General features: G+C 61.2%; 1 protein-coding gene across 1 annotated transcript; it reads left to right on the top strand.

Moving 5' to 3' along the window:
* Positions 1-1,048: 1,048 nt before the first annotated feature.
* Positions 1,049-24,130, top strand: SYNPO (synaptopodin). The gene is made up of 4 exons (XM_068162226.1): positions 1,049-1,193; positions 8,068-8,848; positions 18,668-20,577; positions 21,889-24,130. Exons 2-4 carry the CDS (start codon positions 8,374-8,376, stop codon positions 22,666-22,668), a joined length of 3,165 nt encoding a protein of 1,054 aa, XP_068018327.1. The 5' UTR covers positions 1,049-1,193; positions 8,068-8,373; the 3' UTR covers positions 22,669-24,130.
* The last annotated feature ends 245 nt before the right edge of the window (positions 24,131-24,375 follow it).

Here is a 24,375-nt window from a genome sequence, read left to right as displayed (position 1 = left end):
GGGGAGAGGAACCCACTTTGGGAGCCCTGGTGGGTGCCCAGGCAGAGCGGGAGGTTGTCTGAAGAGCTCCGCTGCTGAGAGGCCCACATGATTTGTGGGAAAGAGTACGCCCCACTTGGAGGTTTGCCACCAGCTGTTGTCCTCTCCTGACCATCAGATTGAAGTTAGTATCTGTTTTGTGGGAAGAGAAGAGGGGTGCAATGCCAGGGAGCCCAGCTGGCCCCATCCAACACGGAGGTGGCTGGTGGGATCTGCAGAGAGCAGTGACAGCCATCCCCCCTGCGAGGCACACGGAGGAGTCTCTTTGCTGCCTGCTGAAGTGGCACCACCACGTTCTACAGGCACCCTGCTCTGTCCCCGGGTGCCTTGAAGGGAAAGGGATGAACATCCTGAGGACATCCAACACGGATATTTTCCAGCCCTTCCCTACCCACACCTTGCCTTCTTGCTGTTCTCAGGGGTGCAGGAGGGGACAACTCCAGCCCTCCACAGACCCTCTCTGCCACTGTTGTTCACAGTTCTAGGGTTCTGCCACATCCCTGGGGTGGGAGGGATGTCTGGGGTCTCAAACCCCCCAGGGATGTCAGGGGGAGTGAAGTCCCAGGGGTGAAGTCCCCAAGCCAGGGGCACCCCTTTCCTGGCCTTGGGCTGGAGCGGGGAGGCTGGCTGCACTTTTGGGGGGGACGGAATCCTGCAGGGGGGTGATCCTGGCGTAACCAAACAGTTTTCCAGGCTGTAATGAAGGATTCTCCCCCTGCAGGGAGGGGTGTCGGGGCAGAGGGGCCGCTGGCTGCCGGCTCCGGGCCCCCGGGACAGACACCATGCCCCCGAGCCGAGCGCGGGGCCATGCTCCCAGCCGCTGCGAGCGCTTGAAGAATATAGGTGGTTAATGCCTTCAGCATGTATGAAATATCCCATATGCTGGGAAACAAAAGGGGCTCTGTGCTATTAAAGTTTCATTTCCCCACTCCCCTCCTCCCGCCCCTCTCCCCCCCGTTCACCCTGCCCTGCGCCGTGTGGCTGGAGGAGAGCAGAGGAGGAGACCGGGGCGCTGCTGGCCCCCAGCTCCCAGCCCGGACCCCGGGGCCCGGGCACCGCAGGAGGAGCATGGACTTGACCCCCCTGGAGCGCAGGGAGAGCAGAGAGCTTTGCTTCCCCACGGGAGGAAAGAGAAGGGGATAGAGGTGAGCACGGTGAGTACGAGCATCTCCGGGCTTGCTGGAGTTATCCTGGGCTCTGTGACTGTCCCAGTGGGATGCTGGCCAGGGACAGCTCTTGGTGCTTGCAGGGACAGAGAGGTGTCACAGGACGTGAACCTCTGGCACGGGTATTGGCAGACTCCGGCTCCGAGGGGTCTCTTCCAGCAGAGAGGAGAGTGGAGGTGGGCTTCTCGAGACTCCTGGCGTGTTTTCCCTGTGCTTCCCCCTCTTGGCTCCTTGCTCCTGCCCGGGATGTGGTGACTCCCTGCCAGCATACAGCCTGCCCACGGCTGGGGTAGGATGGAGATTTGGAGTGGGGAGCAGCCCTTTTCCCCAGGAGCCCCCGGAGCTGCTGGGGAGAGGATGAGCTTCCATGGGACTGTGCTGGAGGGTGGGGGAAGAAGAAAGAGAGCAGCGCTGGGCAGGGGGCGTTTGGGGCAGCAGAGCCAGCCCTATGCCCTGGGGGGGACCCAGGCACCTCATTGTCTTCCCTCCTAGGGACAAACCTTCCTCCCGCGTCTGCAGCGTCTGGCTGTAGCAGCTCCCAAGGCTTCCAGTGCTGGTCCCGTGGGCTCCCGAAGGGGTTAAGAAAGGAGAGGAAAAGCGGAGAAAGAAAACAGAGGGTTGAGAGCGAGCGGCTCGGTCAGGGGCTGTTTGCACTGGCTTGGATGTGTCCTCGGCGTGTTTATTCCTACTGCACAAGGACTTTTGCCGGAGAGAGAGCCAGGCTGCTGAGAACACACACGCAGACACACGGACACCGGCACAGACACACAGACAGACACACCAACGCTGCTTCTGTCGCTCATGCATGCACAGCCCCATCCTAAAAAGCTGCCCCGAGCACCCTTCCCCTTCCACCTCCTGCCCGTTTTCCCCTGCACTGCAAGTCGCACAGGGACTGCTCCGAGTGGCGATGGTTGGTGGCCGTGTGCCGGCCTCGGGACCTCTGCTGCCTTGCTGCCTCCACCCTTGCAGCCTCGGGCGAGCCGGATGGGAGCAAACTTCGCATCCCAAGGCCACCAGCCTGCTGTGCCGCTGGAGCCAAGGCCTGGGAACGGGCATGTGCTGGGGTTTGGCTGCTTTCCTGGGCTGGAAGGAAAACAGCCCCCTCCCCGGGATGCTCTTTGTTTCCCATGGACAGATCCGAGCGCTGCCCGTGGGGCTTGGAGGGGCCGGACCCTGCGCTCGGGTGCACTCACTCCCTGTCCTCTCACTGCAGTACTAACATCTCCTTCATCCTGCTCCTGGTGGTCCCCGGACTCTGTGCATCCACCTCTCCTCTCAGGCCCCATCCTGCCTCCCTGGACTCAGAGCTGGGGACTAAGGGGCTGGCCAGGGCTGCGGGTGTGGGAGCTGGTAAGGAGATACTCCCCATCTTTTAGCAGCCCAGATCCATTCCTCATCCACCTCCTCCAGGCTTTAGGGCTCCAGGAGCGGCTGGTGGAGGGGTCACAGCAGGAGGGTGGGGTGGAGGATAGGGCTGCTGCGGCTTGGCAAACCTCTACCGAGCCATGGACCTCGCACATATGCGTGGGCAGGTTGTGTACACTGATCCCTGCAGCCCCAGGTCTTGGCCCCTCTTTTGTCAGCTTGGGGGAGAGCTGGCGAGGCTGCCACAGCAGCAAACGGGGCTGTGAGCTCAGGCAGTGGCTCACACTGCCCCAGGAAGCTCAGCAGCCCCTGGACCCCGGGAGGGCTGGGATGTTCTGGCTGTCAGTCTCAGGGCTTGGCCGGCCCTGAATAGGCAGAGGTTGCTCAAACTGGCTTGTCGAGCCCATGTGGCTTTTTCTGCTTAGTTAATGGGTCGTGGTTTCTGTTTGCTGAGGCTGAGCTCCCCGGGGGCCAACGTGGCTGAGGGATGAGCCCCAACCTCACTGCAGAGTCAGCCTCAGCCCCAGCATGGGAGGCTGCTCTGCCCTCCATGCTCACCTCCAGGAGTGGGATTTTGTCTAGTTAGCTGGCATCATTCCCTACCCCCACCCCCCCAGCAAATGTTCAGTGGTCTCATGTGGGAAAGGAATGAAAGCACAGTGGTGCCAGCCCTCCCTCTGGCATCTGCTGCTGCAGCTCTGTGGGGAAATTTGGGTGTGGGACCTGCTGTGCCAGTGGCTGTGTAGTGCAGCCAGGGCTGTTCCTGTGTGGTGGATAACAAAGGTGAGGTGCCCAGGGCAGGCAGGGATGTGTGGAGATGGGGAAACAGGAGCTGCCTGTACCCAGCTCACCAAGCCAGCTCACTGTGGTGTGGCTTGGGTCTGCTCTGCAGCCCAGAGCTTGGCTCTCTTTTCCCTTGGGCCTCTCTGATTTTACATTTTGTTTGAGCTTTGGAAAGGCTGAGCTGCATTTTCATCCCTGGCTTCCCACAGCAATCTGTCAGGGCTCCAGCTGACTGCCTGTGTCTCCAAGCAGCAGCAGCCAGGGTCCCTTGGCACAGCCCTCCCACCTCGGTGGCACCTTTGGCTTGCACTGGGCTGCACCTGGTGGGACCTGGGGTCTGAAGCAGTTAGCAAATCTGGTGCTTTGCTTCCCAAAACTGCAATGAGAAGAGCTGGAGGCAGCTGTGATGGCCAGGCAGGGGCTGTCCTCAGGCTCAGGGATGCAAGAGCTGAAGTTGAAGGGAAAGTCCAAGATAAACAAAGAGCTGGGACCTGCCCTGTGCAGGGCTGTGCCATGCAGCCGGGGTGTGGGCAGCTTCTGGGATGGTCCCCATGGGACCCTCAGGTCAGCTGGCCCTGTTAGGGATGATGGGGTAGGATACACTGACATCTGAATCTATCTAGGAGGGCTGAGCAAGGTCAGTTTCACTCAGCTGGAGTGCTCAGGCTGATGTTTGATGGATGCAACTCCTCATGGAACACCAGAGTTTGCTGGAGCTCACCCCAGCCTGAGGCTGGGAGGTCGTTTGAATGGTGGGAGGAAGAGAGCAAGCTTGCTGAGAGCTGCAGCCAGACAAAAGGCAGCCCTGGGGAGCCAGGGCAGTGGAGGGGGTGCAAACAACCACTGGGGCTTGATATGGGTTGTTGCATGCAGCAGAGCAGCCCCTGCAGCCACGTCCAGACCTTGCTTCCAGCGTGGGGTGGAGTAAAGAGCGGATGTGGTCCAGCTGTCCGAGATGCTGCTGTCCTCCTCTTCCCTTGCTCTCCTCCTCTTCCCTTGCTCTCCTCACTGCTTAGTCAGGACAACTCCTCCAGTGCCCCCACAGGCCTCATGCTATCGCTGGGTGTTTCTCCAGCTGCTTCCCCCCACCGGCCGTTGGCAGGGGATGAGGGTGCAGCTCGGTGTGGGCATCTGCGTGCCAGGACCAGCAGCCCCTCGTCCCCACAGGCGGGCTGGGGCACTGGAGACAGTGGGGGTTGCACGGGGACAGGCACTCAGGAATGTTGTTTTTTCCATCCCTCTTTCCATCCAGGTACTAAATCAGTGCTGCAAAAGGCTTTTGTTTTCCCCAGCATGCTGCCGGCTGCGGTGCCTGCCAGCCTCTGCCTCGCCTGCCTGAGCCGGGGGTGCAGCCACCCCCTCCCACAATCCCTGCCTGGTGAGACCGGGGACCTGTCATGCCAAAGGAGGGGACCTGCCATCTCTTCTTTCATCCTGACAGGGATTTCCAGGGAAGCAATCACATCCCATCCTGGTTTCCCCTCACTCCTTCCCCGGCTGCTGGACCCTTGCAGAGACCTCTTGGCTCCTTTGGAGAAGGTTTTTCTCCGCCCATCCCTCACTGCCCAGTCACATCCCTCCCGTTGCCATCCCCTCCCTGCTCGGAGTGGTCCCCACCTGCTGTGAAAGGACGTTAGGGTGGCACGGGGTGGGGACACCCAGCTGGCCCCAGCCCTGCAAGGTTTTGGGGTTCAGCAGTGGGGGTCATGCAGAGGGGCTCATGCAGACAGGGCTCACCCTGCAGGCAGCTCTGCCATGCCTCACCCCGGCACGTGGCTCAGCAGCACATCCTGACCAGGTACCCAGGGAGCCAGGGAGGGATATTGGATTGCAGCAGATGGGAGAGTGTCCGGGCACAGGGCGGTCCAGGCACAGCTCCAAGTGCCTGGGTGACAGCTACACCGCAGAGACATCTCCTGTATCAGCTGTGAAGGCAGCAGTCCCTTAAAGAAACACAGGGCCCTCCAGGGACTCGTGGTTGACCCTTGGGGATGCAGCTGAGCCAGGCTCCTTGCCCCGCGCGATGCCACGGGGTGGAAGGTGCCGTGTGGAGAAGGTGCCACGGAGGGAAGGTGCCACAGGGTGCCCCCAAGGGGACATTCAGCTGCTGGCATGGGAAAGGTGTGAAGATCCCCAGATTTATACGTTGTGGCTGGGCTATTTTGGAAAGGGATGGAGCTGATCTTGTGACTGGAGCTGGGGACTGCAAGTCTGGACAGCAGGGTCCTGCCTGAGTGACAGCGACCTGCTGCCTGACCTCGGGAAACCGGAGAGCTCCTGCTGTGCCGGGGACAGCTTTCACGCCCCTTCCTCCCCCAGCCGCGGCCCGGCTTGTTTAACGATGATGAAAACCAAGCGCCGGGCAGCGATGTGTCTGGGGACAACACGGGAAACCAGGGATGGAGCCCCAGCCTGGGGACAGCACGGGAAACCAGGGATGGAGCCCCGGCCTGGGGACAGCACGGGAAACCAGGGATGGAGCCCTGGCCTGGGGACAGCACGGGAAACCAGGGATGGAGCCCCAGCCTGGGGACAAACCTGACCCTCACTCCACAGCATGCCGGTGGCCAGGCCACCTGCAATCCCCAGGGCCGTCCTGGAGGTCCACCACTGGAGGTCCCACCTCCTGCCCCTGCACCGTGGCAGGGCTAGAAGCAGTCCAGGCCACCGTGGTCTCCCTGGTAGGTGCCAGGAGCAGGGAGAGACGAAAACTTTCTTCAGGTCCTGTCTCCCCCGGGCTAGGCAGCCTGAATGCCAGCAACGCCTGCCAAAAATATTTGTGTGGGAGGTGGAAAGTTAACTTTAGTTTTCCTTTCCTCAATGGTGGGGGGGTGGCAGGGTGTGAGAAAGGCAGGCAGTGGGGGGAGGGCTGTGCATCACCCGCCAGCGAGTGGGCAGGGAAAGATAGCAGAGCAAAAAGGTCTCCCTGCTGCCAGATCTCAGCACTTTGGGGATTTAATTACTTCTGCATTTGTACTGTTGTTATTATCATTAATTATTATTGTTGTTCCCTCCTCTGGCATCATTTTGCAGCTTCTTGTGGGGACTTGCTGCTTGTAGGGACTGCTGCTTGTAGGGACTTGCTTCAAAGGAGCACGAAGTGCTTCCCCGAGGTGACTGTGGCCAGGCAATGGTTTGCTGGGGCTGGAAGCTGGGCACCAGTACTTGACTTGAGCATCCCTTACTCCCCCAGTTTGGTGCTGCACCCCTGAAATCACCCTGACAAATGACCTTCAGGCTTCACTCTTCCTGCAGGGGTCTGCACGGGCAGGGGGTTTATCTCAGCCTGCTCGTGTGGAGGTGGTTGGCAGTGCTGCTCCTCGTAGCTGGACCGAGGGAGCCAGGGTGCATACAGCCGACCTACCCAGCCAGTCTCACACCAGACAGGATCAGCCCCGCAGCTGTTGCTGGAGATGCTCCTTACCCATAAACAGTGCCTCCCTGAGCCGTTGCAGAGCTCAAGAGCCCTGTCCCAAGGGGAAGGCGGCTTCTCCACCGGCTCCTCCACCGGCAGCTCCGCCGCCGCGGTGCCAGGCTCGGGCGGGCCCCCCGTGAGGCAGCAGATGCGTGACTCGGTGTTTCGGCGGCGTGGGCGGCCCCGCGTCCTCGGGGAACGCCGCTGCCTGGGGCTCGCCGAGGAGGGGTTTGCCTGGGGAACGCCGGGACCGTGGGCGCCCGTCCGCAGGATATGCCCATCTGCAGAAAGCGCTCCCGAGGTGGAAGGGGGTGGCTCTGGGAGGTGGTTTTCAGGGCGGTGCAGGCTCACCCAGCCAAGGCAGATAGGGTGTAGGATGGGTGAGAGCCGTGCTGCCTGAGAAACCTTCTCCCCGCGGATGGGGCGAGGGGGTGGGAGCAGGCAGAGGACAGACTCTGAGGGGATCTCTGCCGACCCGCACCGGGCTGAGGCTGTTTTCAGCAGCTTTCTCTTCATCCTCATTTGAGATAAGCCAGTACCTTCCTGCTCCCACCACTTGCTATGTTTCTAAGGCAAGATGTGGGTGGCTTCCTGCAAGCACTGGGGCCCTGAATTACATAAAGAGCAGGGTGAGATTCCCATTTCAGAGAGAAACACAGAATTTCCCCCCACACACACCCCGGATCTCTTTGTAAATCCATGTTGAATAATTGCAGCAGAGGAAGGATTTCACAAAGGACAGAAGATTTCCTTTGGGCATTCTCAAAAATCCCTCCAAAACCCCCCAGAAAACCAACCTTGCATCTGGGGACTGCCTGAGTGCCTGTTCGGCAGCAAAGCTTTCACTGCTTGCTCTCACACCTGCCTTCACCTCCAAAACAACTTGCTAAGGACAGGGGAAGTTTATCAGCAAAGCTGTGTGAGCCCCAGGTGAAGCTGCAGGGGTTGATCCTGCCTGAGCTCCCCCTGGTGCATTGTCTTGTCCCACTGCAAAGCCTTTGCACTAAGTCAGGAAGGGGTTTGGGTTGTGCAGGAGCTGCTTTTCCTCCTTGGCCAGCTGCTGGGTTGGAGAATCCATCGTGGTCCCTGTGTCATGATAAGGTAGGGGGGGATTTCCAAATTAGCTGTTAGGGATTTCACCCTGACAGGGCTAGGCCAGGGCTGGAGCCTGGGCTGGGAGTACAGGGAGCCACTCTACTGGCTGTGTCCAGAAGGACTCAGTGCATGCACAACCATCCCCACGCATAAGCATCCTCATGCATAGGTATCCTCAGTGTTCCCCTTCCCTTTCCACAGGTCTTTAGGCATTGCTCCTCTGCCCACCTGGACAAGAGAAATTCCTACAAAATCCTCCTTGGTGACCTGTGTCCTCCAGGCAGATCCCTCCAGCTGAGGCTCTGGAAGCTGCCTGTTGCTGCAGCATCGTGCCTGGTCCTGCCTGCAAGAAGAGTAAAGCTGGGCTCCTGCCTGGCCTGTGACCACCTTCCCTCTCAGACACGGGCTGTGCTTCGAGGGATGTTGCTGGGGAGAAGCCAGCTGCTCACCCACACAGACTGGGTTTGAAAGGCCTTGGAGTGTCAGTACTGCACACAAGTGGCAAAGATGCTGAAGGCAAGGCTCCAGCAGCCCTGTCCGAAAACCCAGCCCAGCTGCCCCCTGCCTGGTGACACTGCACAACCCCCATGTGTCTGTGGGATGGATGAAGGGGACACTGAGAGGGACACCAGATGCTGGCAGGAGACAGGGAGCAGAGAAGGGCAGAGGTGCCATCAGCTCCTGGATGCTCCTGCCTCTGAGACAGACAAGCAGGAGGGACAGATGGGGCCGCTGGGAGGGAAGGAAAATGAGAGCTGCCAGAGGCAGCCTGAGGGACTCAACGGGGACACAACAGGACCCTCATTGCATGATGGCAGCCTGGCCTTGGTGACTGAGCCTGCAGCCCCCCAGCAAAGCCCCAAGTCTGCCCTAGAGCTGCCCACCACAGCATTCAGTCTCACAGCTAACCCCGACCAGGAGTGGAAAGTGGTGAAGATCCAGCAGGTCCTCATCGACGCCAGCGGTGAGCCGAGGAAAGCAGGTAAGAGGGAATCCCTTTGGCCACCCCCCAAAGTGCTGCTCTGCTTCTGGGGCTGCTGCTGCCCAGCCTGGTGGTGGGAACGCCTGGCTCTTCCCAGGGCAGGACCTCTGCTGGGTTAGAGGTCCCAGGCTCCCGGCCGAGCTGCTGGGACTTTTTTAGCTTGAGATGATCTCTCTGGCCCTAAAAATAAGGAGGAATCTGCAGCTTTTCTCGGGAAGGGGGTGGGAAGGCAGAGGGTGAGTTCCCACAGCGTCCAAGTGCTCAGCTGAACCCCAAGTGGGGCATAAGTGAGATAGCTTCCTGGCCCTCCTCCTGGCCTTGGGTCTCAGTGGGACCCTGCCCCGCTCAGGGCCAGTTCCTGGGGTGCTGCCTGTGACACTGCTCCCGAGTCGGTCAGAGCAGGGGTGACCAAGCATCTGTTATGTGGCTTGGGGCCATCTTCCTTACAGCCCCTGCTTTAAAACTTAAGCACTTTATTTCAGGCTGGTTGGTTCCTACAATCCTCTCTGCCATTGCCTCACTTCACAGCCCTCTGGGCCTGTCCCTTCAGCTACAGCGGCACAAACACAGGCACGTAGCTGGGCTCACCACAGACCTCCCCACCCAGGGGAGATGCTCCCGCAGGATTAGACCCATCCTCTTGCAGGCATCAGATGCATTCTCAAACTCTGCTTCCACCCTTTCTATTTTGCTCCTGCCCAGCTGTTATCTCAGCTGCCATGCGGCAGGGAGGCGAGAGTGTCACTGTCCCCATGGGAGGGCGTCATCGGATGCTGCCACTCAGAGCCTGGTTTCCCCAAAGCAGCCCTCAGGATGGGGAGGGACGGGAGCGGCTTGGGATGCTCAGAATGAACCCGGTGTCCGGAGTCTGTCCCATCCTCCCCCTCTCCCCACCCCCATCCCGCTTCTTTTTGAAGCCTTCTCTTTGTGTCCTCAAAGCCAGCGGCTCCCGGGAAGGGATGAGGGCTGGGAAGATCAGCCAAGTTCCTTGGCTCACTGCTGCCCCAGCAGCTCTCCCGGCCGTGCGGGCGTCATGTTTCAGAGCTCAGCACGCTGAAACCAGATGGATCCAAATAGCCTTCCCATTCCTCACTCTGCTCCGGGATGGCAGATCTGCGGTGGAGAAAGGTCAGGCCTGACTCTGTCCAGGCTCAGCATTTTCCTAACCCGTGCAGCCATCCAGCACTTCTGCTGCCAGCCTGGAATTTTAAAGTAACTCAACAGGTTTGTTGGAAAGACTTTGTCTGTCCCGTTTCCTCCCCCTCCAAGTGAGATCACCACCAGCCACTGCCTGAGGGACCAGTCAGACTTTCCAGAGCCTCCAGGCAGGATGTCACTGAGGGTCCTGAGCACTGGGAGCATCGCCAGGACCTTGCAAAACCCCTCCAGGATTGGTTCGGAGCAGGGACAACAACAGAAGAGGGAGGGAAGAGCAGGTTCCCATTCAGATGGCATCAACAGTGGCAGGGTGTTAGCAGGAGCATCCCCAGGAGGTGTCAGGGATTTGTTCCTCTTCTCCTTGTAGCTGACTAGGGATAAAATACCTTCCTCTTCCACACAGCTCCTGTGAATGAAAAGAGTGCATGCACCTGCACCAAAAATCATGCAGTGGTGGCCTTAAGAGCTGGGAGCAAAGCAGATTTCCCCCTTCTCCCCCTTCCCTTTCCCCCTGGCCAAGCAGTGCAGACCCACCCAGGCAGGTCCCGGGTGCCCCTTTGGTCCCCATCCAGCAGCCCAAGGCCAGGCTGGCTGCTCCCAAATATCCTGCACAGCGGCCCCGGCTGGTTGGCACCTCTAGGAGCGGGCTGGGGAGTGAGCCCCGGGTAGAGGCTGGGAGATGCAGGAGGCAGGACTGGTTTCTCTGTCTGGTGTGCAAATAAAGGGAAGGTTTCGCTCCCTGGGGGCTGCCGAGGCAGCGCCGGTGCCAGCCTCCCTCTAACACCAGAAAAGCACCAAAAGAAACACAGGAGTAAAGGGAGGCAGAAAGAAAGGAAATTAGAAAGGGAAAAAAAACTGAGGCCAAGAGCTCATCCTGCGGTGTGGACAGGCATGGGAAGAGGGAGAGGCTGCTCCTGCTCACAGCCGTGCCCGGCAGCTGGGCAGCGCCGGCGGGGAGCGGCGGGATGGAGGTGGGAGGGGACGCTGCCTCCTGCAGGAATCGTCTCGCCCAGCCCTGTGGTCCCCTTCTCACCTGTGGCAGAGGGCTTTTGGTGCTCTTCCCGGGGAATCCCCAGGGTGGTGACACTGGATTGTTGCCCCATCCCAAGCCCCCCAACTCTTTGGGTAAACTGGCAACCAGGGGAGGCTCTGCTTCCTCACCGGCGTCTGAGACCCACCTGGAGTACTGCCTCCAGTTCTGGAGCCCCTGTTACAGAAGGGATATGGAGGTGCTGGAAGGTGTCCAGAGAAGGGCCAGGAGGATGAGCAGAGGGCTGGAGCACCTCTCCTATGAGGACAGACTGAAGGAGTTGGGGCTGTTCAGTCTGGAGAAGAGAAGACAACCAGGTGACCTAATTGTGGCCTTCCAGTATCTGAAGGGGGCTGCAGGAAGGCTGGGGAGGGACTGTTGAGGATCTCAGGGAGTGATAGGACTAGGGGGAATGGAATGAAGCTGGAGGTGGGGAGATTCAGGCTGGAGGTGAGGAGGAAGTTCTTCCCCATGAGAGTGGTGAAGCCCTGGAATGAGTTGTCCAGGGAGGTGGTTGGGGCCCTGTCCCTGGAAGTGTTTAAGCCCAGGCTGGATGAGGCTCTGGGCAGCCTGATCTAGTGTGGGGTGTCCCAGCCCATGGCAGGGGGGTTGGAACTAGCTGATCCTTGTGGTCCCTTCCAACCCTGACTGATACTATGATACTATACTATGATACTATGAAACCTGAGGTGCTACAGGTCCCCAGCTGCACTGGGAGGATGGAAGGGGGAGGAAGGTGAGGACTGGGGTAAGAGAGGTGCACAGGGCTGGGGTAAGGCAATGTGCAGGGCTGGGAAAGGGGGATGCCCCAAGAAGGAATAAAGCTGGGGTGAGTAAGGAGATTGTATAGAGCAGGGATAAAGGGATGCACAGGGTTGTGCAGGGCAGTAGCCCAGATGGGATAGTGGCATGTCCCAGGCTAGGAAAGGAAGATGGCCCAGGATGGGTTAACGGGATGTGAAGGGCTGGGCAGGGGGGATGCCCTGGGAAAAGACCGGGGATGTCGGGGGAAGGAGTAAGGGGATTGCTCAGCATCAGCTCAGGAGATGCACAGGATTGGGCAAGGGGAATGCACCCAGCTGGGCAAAGAGATGTCCTGGCTGCTCTCACCTCGGCAGCCCCAGCTGGGTTGGGAACCGGCAGGGCAGGGCCACCGGGGGCAGCCGGGGCGGCGGGGCGGCTGCCGGTGCCGCCGGGGAAGGGTGACCCGTCCCGTCCGGTCGGGCAGGCGGTGCTGGCAGGGGCAGGGCCGACGGGACCCATCACCCCCCAGCCCCGGCCCCCTCCCGCTGCTCCCCCCCCCCGGGCCCGTTCCGAGGGCGGAGCTGCCGCAACTTTCCTGCCCGCCGCCTCCTCCCCGGTGCAGTCGGGCTGCGAGGGGCGGCGGCGGCACCGGCACCGGCACCGCGGGTAGGGCCGGGGCTAGGGAGGCGGCGGCTGCCTCCGGGCTGGGCTGGGGGGTGCCGGGGCAGGGACCGGGAGACCGGGGGGTGCCAGCACAGAAGCGGGAGTGGGTGGGAACGGAGATGGGGGTGCCGGGGGTGGTGGGATCGAGGGATGTCCAGCGGTGCCAGGGGCTGGCAGTGCAGGGGAGGGTATGAGGATGCATGGCGGTCAGAAGGTGCTCGTCCAGCAGCCCCCGTGGGGTGCTGATTGCGGGTGAAGGGCAGGAGAGTGGAGTCGCAGACAGCCCTGGGGAAGAGGAGGGCTGAGTGGGGTTTCTCTTTATAAATTAGGGGAGTGGGTGTCGGTTCCCTCTGCCCACACCCAGGGCTCGGGCATGGGGCGCAGCGTGGGGATCTGGGAGTCCCCCTTCATTCTCTGCTCCCAGCTCTGCAGAGCGTCTTCCCAAGCAATGCCCCCTGCCCCCCTTCGGCGACGACTCGATCTCCCCTGGCTGTGCCACCCCGCGCAGGGGACACGAGGGCTGTCCCTCCGGCTTGGCAGCCAGCGGGATGGATCCCTTACGGGTTGTGCAAGAGACAGGCAAAGGCCCCGGTTCATCCCACTCCCCTCCCCGCTCCGTCCATCCGACAGGGACGAGCCGAGCCAGGTGACCTTCTCTGGCCAGAGCAGCACTTCTGGCTGGTGGCACCAGCCTGGCAGGGCTGTTACTGGGTCCCGACAGCCCAGGATGTATCATGGCAAGTCCAAGCATGAGCAGGCAGAGGGAAACTGAGACTCACCTGCGAGGCAGGATGTGGTCGCTGTGGTACCTGGCCGTGGGATGGGCCAGCTCAGCTGTAGTCTGGGTGGAAGGGTGTCAGGAGGGCTGCCCAGCTGCAGCCTCCTTTTGCAACGCTAGAATCTTAATTTTAGCCAGCTAGGGGAAGGTGCTGCCTCCACTTTGGTGGTAGCAGCAGCCTCTTCTTCTTCAGTGTAGATGCCTGCAGGGCTGGGGCTGCTCCTTGCATCCCCTCAGCTTCCCCCCAGGGAAGCAGGGCTGGGCAGGGGCAGCCAGCCTCCATTCAAATTCAACACTCCCCCCCCAGGCTCTTCTGCTCTTGCTCCCGGGTGGGAGATGGGCGCCCCAGGGTTTGCTGCTGGGAGGCTGTGGGGCCTTTGGGGGGCAGGATTTGGGTGCCGAGTCCCGGGCCAAGCAGGGGCACAGCTGTGAGCCAGGAGGAGGCAAAGATCTCCAAATCCAGCAAAGCCCTTGCAAACAGAGCACAGGGGGAACTTGCAAGCGCATCGAATTTTCTCGCTGTGCCAGATTTTGTCAGTGGCAAAGGCGCCAGCCGGGAGAGGCCCAGCGTGGTGTGCCCTGCCAGGCAGCAGAGCTTGCTCCCACCACACACAAACCCACCTCTTGAGCTGCAGCATTTCGGGTCTGCAGGGCCAGCCTGCCTGGGCACAGACTTCCTGGAGGTTCCTGGAGGTAAAGGAGGGTTGGAAACTGGGAATGAGGCAGAAAAGAGTCATTTTAAAACCCCCCCCCCCACCCCCCCTGCATTTGAATCTGATCTGTTTCTAGCTTACTCGACAGCCTGTCTGTGCCACCTTCCTTGTTTTCCTGGCAGCAGATTATTTGGGATAACTCTGGGAGCAGGAGGGGAGCACAGACTGAAATGTGTGCAAGTTAGAGAGCACTGCAGAAAAAAAAAGCCCTGCACAGCTGTAGCTGGGGCAAAAGGCCAGCTGCTTTCCCTGCCAAAAAACCTGCTTACATTTCCTCGGTGTCCAAAGCCCTCAGGGTCTGGGTGAAAACACTGGAGCCCCCCTCCCCCAGCACTGCCAGGCTGTGGCTCTGCACTGGGGCTTGTGGCAGGCAGGTGACACCGTGGTGGCTTGTGGACAGATGGGGTTTGGTCTCAGTTCAGTGCTGGCTTCTCCCAGGGGGATTTTGTCAGCAAGAGGCACCGTGTGGGCTGACTCTCTGCAGCCCAAGGAATGACCAGGAAGGGGGGGAAATGCCTGCGGGTTATGGGTGGCAGCTGCTGCGCTGTGTGAAGGTGGATTTGGGGTTTCTGACCCGTGCTCTGCCTGGTGCTGGGACAGCCCTGGGAGCAGAGGGTGGCCCAGTGGGACATCCTGAGCATCCTGGGCTGCAGTGTTGGGTTGCCTGATCATCCAAAGCAGAAGCAGTTTAGGGAGAGAGCCCCAGCTGAAGGTTTTGGAGCCTTCAAGCCAAGATTTCACAGTGGCCTGCTGCATCCCACTGGCCCTACCTGCCCTCTGGTACCTCTTAGCTTCTCTGTACAAGGACTTCTCACCACACCCAGTGCTCATAGCCACCCACAGCTGCAAGGTGACAACTTCCAAGTCACCGACTTCTTCTTCTGCCACTGCAGCCACATGGAGTCCAGCGACTCCCAGGCTGAGCCAGTCAGCTCGGAGAGCCCTGGGCTGCCAGCCCTCCCTGCAATTCTGGGGCCAAGTTCTCATCTCATTCCGATCTTGGAGCCCATATCAGGGCAGGGCGGGCCACAGGCAGGGTCTGGTACATCCTCCCTCACCATTTGGGGTTGGATGGTGACTGCAGCCTTTGCTGGCTGCGCTTCAGAGGCTCTGCAGTAGCGCTGTGTGGGGACTCATCCTTTGCACGGAAAGCTGAGCTGGAAGGAATTATTCCTCTCTTTTTTTTTTTTTTTCCCATCTGGCCAGGAGGGGAGAACAAGAAAAATGCCTTTCATCACCCTCGTCATCCTCACTCTGGAGGAGAGAGCACAGTACGTGCTGCAGGAAGGATGACTGACGGCTTAGTAAGGAGCTGTTAAGCCCTGCACTTGGGGGAGGTGGTTGGAAGTCACCCCTGGAGCAGTGGGAGGCTTAGGGAGCAAGCACCTATATAAATCCATAGATAGAGGTCTGTAGGCTCCTCTGGCTGGAGCTGAAGTGCATTACATTGAAACAGCCCTCGTGGGCTGTTTGCCAGTGCTGCTTCAGTGGATCCACCACGGCGAGGTGTGAGGAGCATCTCCTTCCTTGGCATCCCTGGACCACAGGGCTGGGGGCGGGACCCCCTAGCGTGGGGACACATCAGTGGAGAGAGCTGGCAGAGCTGGATTCATTGTTCTTGGGAGAAGCTGGGCCATTTGGAGAGGAGAGGCATTTCCTTCCCGAAGGGCAGCGTGGTGGTGAGCCAGTGTGTGGTGTGGGAAGGAAGGAAGGAAGAGTGGAAGAGTAGGAGAAGCGCTGCTCACCCTTCAGCTTTTGGCCTGGACTGCTGTTAATGGGCGGAAGCTGATGTCCACTGCTGCCTGAGCCCCTGGCGCCTTCAGCCATCCACACCTTCTCTTTCACCTCCTCCTGCACTGCTCAGCCTGCCTTCAGCCCTGCACCTCTCCTCCTCCTCCTCCCTGCCATCTGGCCATCTGCAGCCCATTGAGCTCCCTCCCATCTGCTTGGGACTGGGGAAAGCACCCAGTCAGACCCTAGCCCTAGGCTGGCAAGGGATGGTGGAGGATGAAGGGATGTTCCCTGAGGTGGAGGGGAAGGAGGGGTGCAGAAGCCACCTCAGGTGACAGGGTCCTTCCAGCCACCACAGCAGGTGGCTAAAGGCCCATCCTGTGGCTCAGGCTGGAGGGCAGAGGGGAAGAAGGTGGTCCCTACCCTTCATATGGGGATGGGATGGCACCCTGGAGTTGAACAATGATGAGCCACATTTGCAATGGTGCCTGCAGAGCTGTGTTGCAGGGCTTCAGGGTCCATCTGTCCATTTGTCTGTCTGCTGGGCTCTGCGTGGCTCTGCAAGCAGGACAGTGTACAGTTGTCCTCTGCAGTTTCCTCTGGCCTGACAGAGGCTCTGGTGTGCTCCATCCATGTATAAACATTGTATGTGAGGAGCCATTCTTAACCCCAGCATCCCTGTTAGTATCCTGAAGGATTCATTTCTAGCAGGCTCAGGTGGAGCAGCCCAGGAGTGGTGGGTACCAGGTGGGCAGAGGGGCTGCCAGAGGAGTGTAGGGGATGGGAGGCTGCAAGGTGATGCTGGAAGTGGATGCCAAGTTGGGCATTTCAGGCAGGGAACTCACACCCAGCAGCACTCCCTGTCCCGGAGGGTGTTTGTGCCCGGAGCAGCAGCAAGGGATGGAGATGCCTCAGGCAAAATCCCGGTGTTGGTCCCAGCTACGTAGGGGCGCATCCGGTGGCTAGTCCAAGCAGGAATGGGCTGGCCAAGAGCTGAGTCATCCCTCCAGCACGGAGGAGATCTCCCAGGGCCCCCTCAGTTGCTGTTAAAAGGCAGTAGCAAGAACGAGAGGCTGCGAAATGGCTCCATCGAGAGCTTGGCTTCTTAGGCGGCCTCAGCCTCCGAGGAAGCAGGGATGTTCGGCTCGGAGCGCGAAACTCGCAGACATCTGGAGCCTGTGGCTTGTTTCTCAACAGCTCCTGGGACGTATTTCTCCTCTGTTTCGGAGATAAAGGCGGCGGGGCTGACCCCGCGGAGCGGGAGCAGCGGTGCTGGCCGCCCTCCAGCCAGCCCGGCCAGAGGAAACCGCGGCCCCGCTCTGTGCCACCGCCAAAGCAAATAGAACCCCGGGCGTTAAACAATGCCGGGCGCTAACGGGGGAGGTGCTGGCCGCCGGCATCGCCGCTGCGGACGGGGTCCTTGTTTCCAGCAGAGATTTTCTACTGGCATTTCTGCCACCTTTCCCCCATGCCCAGCCCAAACTCTCCTGTTGGGTCAGCCCAAAGGTTGACGTCTTCCTTCTCCCTCCTCCTTCTCCTTTCCAGCCCTTGCAGGGCAGGAGGTCCATCCTGCACACCTTGGCAGTGCTAGGACGCGGGCAGGGACTTGTGTGCTGAGGGAGGTGGGAGGGATGACGGGTGAGGAAGAGAAGATGCCCAACTTGCAACAGCCCTCCTGCTTCATCGTGGGCTTGCTGGAAGGATTTGGCTTAGTCATTCATCCCTTCCTTTGCTGGTAGGCTGAGCCACTGCTGAAAATATCCTGGAAGGCTCCCAAGCGGCACAGAAGGCAAGAAAATGAGAAACACATGAAGGAAGGGAAGAAGGGAAGGGATGGGAAGGGAAGGGGAGCAGGCGCTAGCGGCATCCGGGGGAGCGGAGCTTGGAGTGGGCAGACCTGGCCACCCACCTCCCTGCTGGGGCTGGAGCAAGGACAGCCCACCACAGCCATCCCAGCAGCACCTTTGAGGAGCAGGTTGTACCCTTGGTGGGCGCTGGGGTGATGCTGGTGCTCTGCAGCAGTGTCTGTCCCCGAGCAGTGGCCTCGGCGCGGTGCGGGACGTTGGCTTCCCCCAGGCGCTTCGGGGTGAGCTGGTAGGAAATGTCTCACCCTGAGAAAACGCCTTCCCGGCAGCTCCACACCCCTTTGGCCTTCGGGAAGGGCTGCTGCCCTGACCTTCTGGCCAGCACACGAGAAGCCCAGCAACACTCCGGCTGCTCGCCACGGAACTTTCACTGGACTTTTGGCACTTGGCTTTTAGCTCTCGAGTGGCCTCCGAAGGCATGAGGTTGGCTCCTTGCTGTGGGCTGTGCCTGCGTCCGGCGGGTCAGGATCTGCGCAGCTTCTGTCGGCTGCTGCCATCTCGTGTTGCTCCATAAATCAGTCTCCAGATGGGGCCACCCACCGGCCTTGCCAGGAGGAGTTTTCCTGCCCACTAGGAGCTGAGTGTGCTGGGATTTGGGGCGAGGGGCTGGGAGACAAGTGCTGACCTCTTCCCTACCCACTGCCTCTTCAAGCTGGGGGCAAATCTGTGTGAGCTACAAAGCCCTTGGTGAAATTCCTTTCCCATATGGTCACCGCAGTGGCTGCAAAGAGCCCAGCTGAAATCCAGGGTGCAGTGGGAGAAAAGGAGTATCCACACTGGGCAGCAGGGTCCTCCCTCCCTGCGTGAGGTCTGTGGTGACAGGTTGGACTCGATGATCCTCGAGGTCTCTTCCAACCTTAGTGATACTGACAGTGATACTGAAAAGGTCCTGGGTGTTTCCTGGGCTTTGTCATCTGTCTCCCTGGGGTGCAGAGCTGCAGTTCAGCATCTCAGTGGGGGCTCTGCTCATCACTCTTGGACTGCAATATCCCCTGCACAACCCAGCCCTGGAGCATCTCTCTTGCCTTCCCCCAGCAGCCAGGGAAGGGGATGGGCTGCTGGGGGATACCTGCTGGAACAGCTGGCAGTCTCACATCCCCTCTCAGCCCTCCTGACCCCACTTTCCCTTCTGCCCAGGTCTCTCCCGCAGTGCCAGCCTCTCAGAGAAGGAGCTGAAGGAGGCGAAGGCGCGGAGCCAGAGGATCGCAGCGCAGCTCACCACGGCCCCCGCCCCCAGCTCCAAGGGCGTGCTGCTCTTCAACCGCCGCAAGCAGCGCGTCGATGGGCTGGCCGGGGCTGGGCATGGCGGGGCGCTGCCGCTGAGCCCCGCGCCTCGGCGCCCGCCAGCAGCCATGGAGGAGGGCGAGAGGCAGGGGATGAAGCCAGAGCCTGACCAGCCCAGAACCCCGGGAGAGCGGCGACGGGTGGACACCTCCCCTTGCCGGGAGTCGCCTGCAGAAGCCCAGCAAGTGCCACTCAGCGTCTACCTGAAGGAGAACATGGCGTTGGCTGCCACCAACGGTGTGCAGGAGCAGGCAGCCAGCAGGATGGAGAGCGGGGCGGGGAGGCTTGAGGACGCAGCACCCCCTGCCAGGCCGAGCGTGACGACTCCTGTCCCGCCACAAAGCCCCGAGGAGGGGAGGAGCAGCGGAGTGCCCGGAGATGTGCCCAGCGAGGTGCCCAACGCACCGGCAGGGACGGTCACCGGGCTGGCATCGCCAGCCGGCCAGCAGCAGAATGGGGCACAGAACCGGCAGTACTACGAGGTCCATCTCACCCTGGCCAAGCCCCAGCCCGTGAAGAACCGGACAGCCAGACCCTTTGGCACCCAGACATCCCCTGCCAGCGGCCATGCTGAGGAGGGACCCCCTGCCACGGAGCTGCCCCCACCGCCCACCTATGCGGAGACCCTGAGTAGCCCCCCACCGCTCACCCGTGTCCGCTCTCCCCCTGCCTACTCGGCCTTGTACCCTCCCTGGGAACAGAAGGTGCTGCCAGGTGCCCCCCTGGGCTATGGAGTGAGTGGGCCAAACCCCCTGCCCAAAACAGGGATCCTGGAAGAGTCAGCTGCTCGGAGGGCCAGCAAAAAGCCTATGTTCACCTTCGTGGAGAAGCCAAAGCTGGGCCCCAACCCTGACCTGCTGGACCTGGTACAGAGTGCAGACAGCAGGAAGAAGCAGAAGGAGCAGGGGGAGCCCAGTGTTGAGGATGAGCCCTTTGCCCTCGGGGCTGAAGCCTCCAACTTTGTCCCCAACAGCACGGCCAGGAGTGGGCAGCATCTTCCAGTGGCTGAAGATGCTCCAGCTTGGTCGTCCTGCCTCAAGTCTCCTACCATCAAGCCCAAACCAAAGCCACAGCCCAACCACAACCTCACTGAAGCCAGAGGGAAGGGGGCTGAGCTCTTTGCCCGCCGGCAATCCAGGATGGAGAAATTCATCATTGAAGCTCCCTCTCAGCCTGAGCTGCTGCGGTCCCCATCACCCACGATGTCCCTGCCTCCCTCCTGGAAGTATGATGTCAATGCTTGCCTGTCACCCATGGTCCCCAGACGGCTCTCTAAGAGTCCCTCCAGGCCCTCCAAAACCCCCCCAGCATCTCTGTATGGTGGCAACCTGATGGAGAACGAAGCCTCACAGAAGGAGCTGGAGATCTCCAAGCACCAGCCCTACCAGCTCCAGTCTTCTCTCTTCATCCTCTCCCCATCCAAGGGGCCAGCTAGGTCCACGCCTCAGGAGGTGCCCCCACCCAGACCCTCTCTTCCCGATGCCTACCCCTACCCCCAGCAAACTTCCTGTCCCACCTCTCCGTTACCTCCTTCCCCAGTGTGGCATCCCCCCGCCGTGCCCAGCGCTGCTCAGACCACCTCCAGCCCCTTTCCCGGAGCGGCTGGGGCTCCGCCCCTGAATCACAGCAGCCACGCCAACCCGGGAGCCCCGACCGAAGTGCTGCTGGCCTCCCCGTGCCGCCTGCTGCCCCCCCGAGCCAAGGCAGGCTTCCAGGCACCCCGGCCCTCCTACTCCACCAGGAACGCCGGCATCGAGCCACAGGTGTGGAAACCTTCCTTTTACTACAAGTAGTGATGGCAGAGAGGAAAAGGTGGAAGTTTCAGGCTTCCCTCCACTGGCCGAGTCCTCCCTAACCGCTCGTGGGTGTGGCAAAAGGCAAACCAACCACAGAAAAGGGGAAAAAAACTGAAGGAAACAGGAGAAAGAAAAAAAAAAAGAGGTAGCTGGGAGACTGCAGTGCTGGGACACTGGGTGAGATGGGCACTGCCCAGCCCCTGGCACAGTGGGAGCCAAGGGGTCCCAGGGAGGTGGCAGGAGTTGTGCAGATCCCATGGGATCCCAAAGATCTGTTGTGAGCCTGTCCCGTGGGCCCACCGGTGCTTTCTCTCTTCTCTCACCTGGAAGCTCTATGGAGCATCGCATCTCTGGCTCCACCCTTTCCTTGCCTCCTGCCTTTCCAGCTCTCACAGCCAGCAGCTACCAGCTCTGCCTGCTCACCCGCAGCCCCTCTATCCTGCTGGCTGCTACCGGTCTCCTACCAAAGCAAACCCAGAGGGGATCCTCCACTCAGCCTCACTGTGCCTGCTCCTGACTCTCTTGCTGACTCTCCTGACTCTTTTCTTTGGGATCTCTCCTTATTTGCTTCCACACTACAGAGGAAGAACCACACCCCTGGGAGGACAGCAGAGCTCCACAATGCTGGGACTGAGGACACCACAGGGCCCTCTCTCTGGCCACGCTGGGTGCCAGAGCTGGGGACAAGCAGCGCTGCTTGGCACGGCTGGGAGCAAGGGATGTGCCGGGCAGAGAAGGGCTGGCAGCAGCAGGGCTGCTGGGTGATGCTCAGCCTGATGCTCGAGATGCAGCCTTGCTCCTGCCCAGCCCTCACTCCCACTTCTCTCCCCGCAGTCACAAGCTGCCTTTCCAACGTGCTTTCACTTCTCCTGCGTCTTTCTGGTTTCCCCCTCTCTTTCTGAATACACTCTCTGCACTGCCAGACCTGGCTTTTCTCTTTCCTGCTGTCTGCTGGGCAATGGACCCCCGGGGGGAGTGCAGGGGGACCCCCGTGCATCACCCAGAGCAAGGCTTTAGGCAGCCGTCGGCCATGAGAAGCCCCAGGGATGATCAGCTGCAGGCTCGGCCTGCCCCGACAGCTTTGGCTGTCAAGGAAGCTGTGCAGAAGCAAATGCACTCTGGGGGAGGCCTTGCAGAGGGTGCGATGCATGAAGATGCATCCCCCGCTCCTGTGGGGCCGAGCCAGCACGAAGCTTGCCCTGGCACCAATCCTGTCCCTGTCCCTCTGCTTTGCCCCCTTCATCCCCTGGCACTAACCTGCTCTCTGTCCCCCTCCAGGAAAGGCGGCAGTCCCTCCCCGCCTCGCCCACCTGGACCCCCCGGCTGGCACAACGCCCGGGCAGCCTGGACGGCTGGGCCAGCCCAGTCTCTGTGCCCGAGCTGGACGAGGGACCCCCCATGTCACCTCCGTGGAGCGAGAGGTCCCTGTCCCCGCTGCGGCAGGATGCGGACCCCCGGGCCAGCCGGCAGCTACAGGCGCGGCTCGCCAGGAACATCATCAACGCTGCCCGCAGGAAGAGCTCCGAGCCCGGCGCCGCGGGGCCGGAGGGCTCCCGGCCCTTCGTCCCCATCCTCTCCGGTTCCCCCAGCCTGCCCCAGTCCCCCCGGCCAGCACGGCTGGAGGGCTCCAGAGCCTTGGCACTGCAGGCTGCCAGCAGCGTTCCCGGGAGCCTGGGCACCCCGTCGCCCATACACAAAAGCCCCTTGCGATCGCCCCGGGCTGACGGCCCCCAATTTTGTACCTCCCCTGGGATGCCTCGAGCTGCCTGGGCAGAGGGTCGCCGACTCCTGATGCAACCCAGCGTGCCCTCCTGCCCCGTCCCCAGGCTGTCCCCCAGCCCCAAGAGCCCCTTGCCATCCCCCGTGGTGGGCGGGCGGTCCCCGGCCAAGCGCTGCACCTCCCGGTCCCCGACGGACTCGGACGTCTCCCTCGACTCCGAAGACTCGGGGACCAAGAGCCCCGGCATCCACAGCTTCAACCTCTGCCCCCGGGGCTGGACCGGCAGCCTGCGCCTGAAGCCGGGGGGGCTGCCCTCGGGGGCCCCCTGCACCTCCTAGACCGGCCAGCCCCAGCCAGGTCACCCTCTTCCCGGTGATGCCACCTGCTGATCCCACACCGGGAACACCCCAACCTTCGGGGCTGAGGTCCCCGCAAAACAACTGGCGTCCCCACTCCCCAGCGGAGCTGCCACAGCTCCTCGGCGTGCCAGCGGGGTCAGCTGCCTCCTACCCGCCCTCCAGCCCATGGCCCTCTCTATTTTTACCACCTTAACCTTTCGGGGCAGGACTGCGTGGTCAGCAGGCAGGGCAGGCAGGGCAGGCAGGGCAGGCAGGGCAGGCAGTGGCGTGTGCCCAGCCCCCGTCATAGCCCCCTCCCTCTGCAGCTCCCGCCCACCAGCTGGCCCCATGCCTCATGGCCAGGACGGGGCTGGGCTCGCTGGTCCCCTCTGAGGGTCCTGTCCCCAGCGGCAAGGTGTCAGCCCAGGATGTCACCGCAGGTCTGCTGCCCCAGGGTGGCACGGCCAGTGCCACCACCCATGCCGTCACAGGGTGGGCAGCACCAAGTGGGCAGCGTGGCCAAGCAGCCTCTCCCAGCCTCCAGGTCTGGCTGGTTTCAATTTAAACCATTGCTTGCCTTTTTTTTCCCTCTTTTTTTTTTCACTTTTGATCCCTTTTTTTTTCCCCTCAAAGGCATTCCCCCAAATCCCTCCCTGGTGGCCAGGAAGAAAGTCAGAGTTATTTATTGCCACGTCGAGGGGACTGTTTACAGGTGTCCTCCCACCCTGGCCGCGGCAAGGACAGGCAGCCTCATCATGTACCCTGCCACTGTCCCCGTTCCCAGACTCAGCCCATCCCTGTCCCCACCCCTGCGGGATGGAAGGAAAGGAAGAGCAGAGGCTGCTGTGGCAGCCAGGGCAGGGGAGGTGAAGGAAACGTCACAGGTTGCAGAGGGTCTGAAGGATGTGTTGGTGCAGAAGACAATGCCGAGAGCCTCTGGGGGACGAGCTGGTATCCCCACAGGAAGCCCTGTAAGGGGGTGGAGGGACGGGCAGAGGCCACCTGAGGGCAGCAGTGCCAGAGAGAGGTTTGGGAGCCGTGATAAGGAGAGGAGGGGCTCAGAACGGACACAGTTACATGGCAGGGCCTGGGCTAAGGAGGGCTAAGGGTCCCCAAAGTACTGGGTTCCCTCACCCAGGGGTGAGCAGGAACCAGCTGGGGTGCCAGGAGATGCTGCTTCTGTGACTGCAGCCACCCACCCAGAGGACACAGCCTTGGGGCCAGCAAGAGTAGCCCTGAGAAAAGAGGATGTGTTTGGGCTGCCAGGGCTCTGGCACCTTTCCCGTTCAAGGAGCCCTTACCACCCCTTGCCTTTCCCGAGGACACGTTGTCAGAGCCAGCCCAGCCCTATTCCCAGCCTGCAGCTGCCCCTCCCAGGGCACAGCCCCCCGCCCCTGCTCCACCTGCCACCACGACCCTGCACCACACAGCTGTATACCAGAAATAAACTGCCGTTATCCCACCGGCCCGGCTCCGACCCGTCCCCGAGGTGGCACATGGTCACCTCCTGCTGATGCTGCACTGCCACCACCCCAGTCCCCAAGGGTCAGCCTTGCTCCACGCTGCCGTGATGGCATCCACGTCCCCCAGTATCAGCCCTGCTCCATGCCGGGGTGAGAGCATCCCAGCTGCCATGCGTTAGCCCCGCTCCATGTTGGGCTGACGGCATCCTGGTCCCCAAGTGTCAGCCCTGTTTGATGCTGGGAC

The sequence above is a fragment of the Melanerpes formicivorus genome, unplaced genomic scaffold (assembly GCF_026170545.1).
Source record: "Melanerpes formicivorus ecotype bairdi unplaced genomic scaffold, bMelFor1.0.p_v2 SCAF_2, whole genome shotgun sequence".
NCBI classification, from domain to species: domain Eukaryota; kingdom Metazoa; phylum Chordata; class Aves; order Piciformes; family Picidae; genus Melanerpes; species Melanerpes formicivorus.
The sequence above is the reverse complement of the archived record's forward strand: the minus strand, read 5'-3'. Positions and strand labels throughout refer to the sequence as shown.

Bases quoted from the DNA above. Each gene is read 5' to 3' on its own strand.
- SYNPO (XM_068162226.1), top strand. From the start codon at position 8,374: ATGCTGAAGGCAAGGCTCCAGCAGCCCTGTCCGAAAACCCAGCCCAGC. The intron at 8,849-18,667 runs GTAAGAGGGAAT...CCTTCTGCCCAG, and splicing joins CGGTGAGCCGAGGAAAGCAG to GTCTCTCCCGCAGTGCCAGC. The intron at 20,578-21,888 runs GTGTGGAAACCT...GTCCCCCTCCAG, and splicing joins ACGCCGGCATCGAGCCACAG to GAAAGGCGGCAGTCCCTCCC.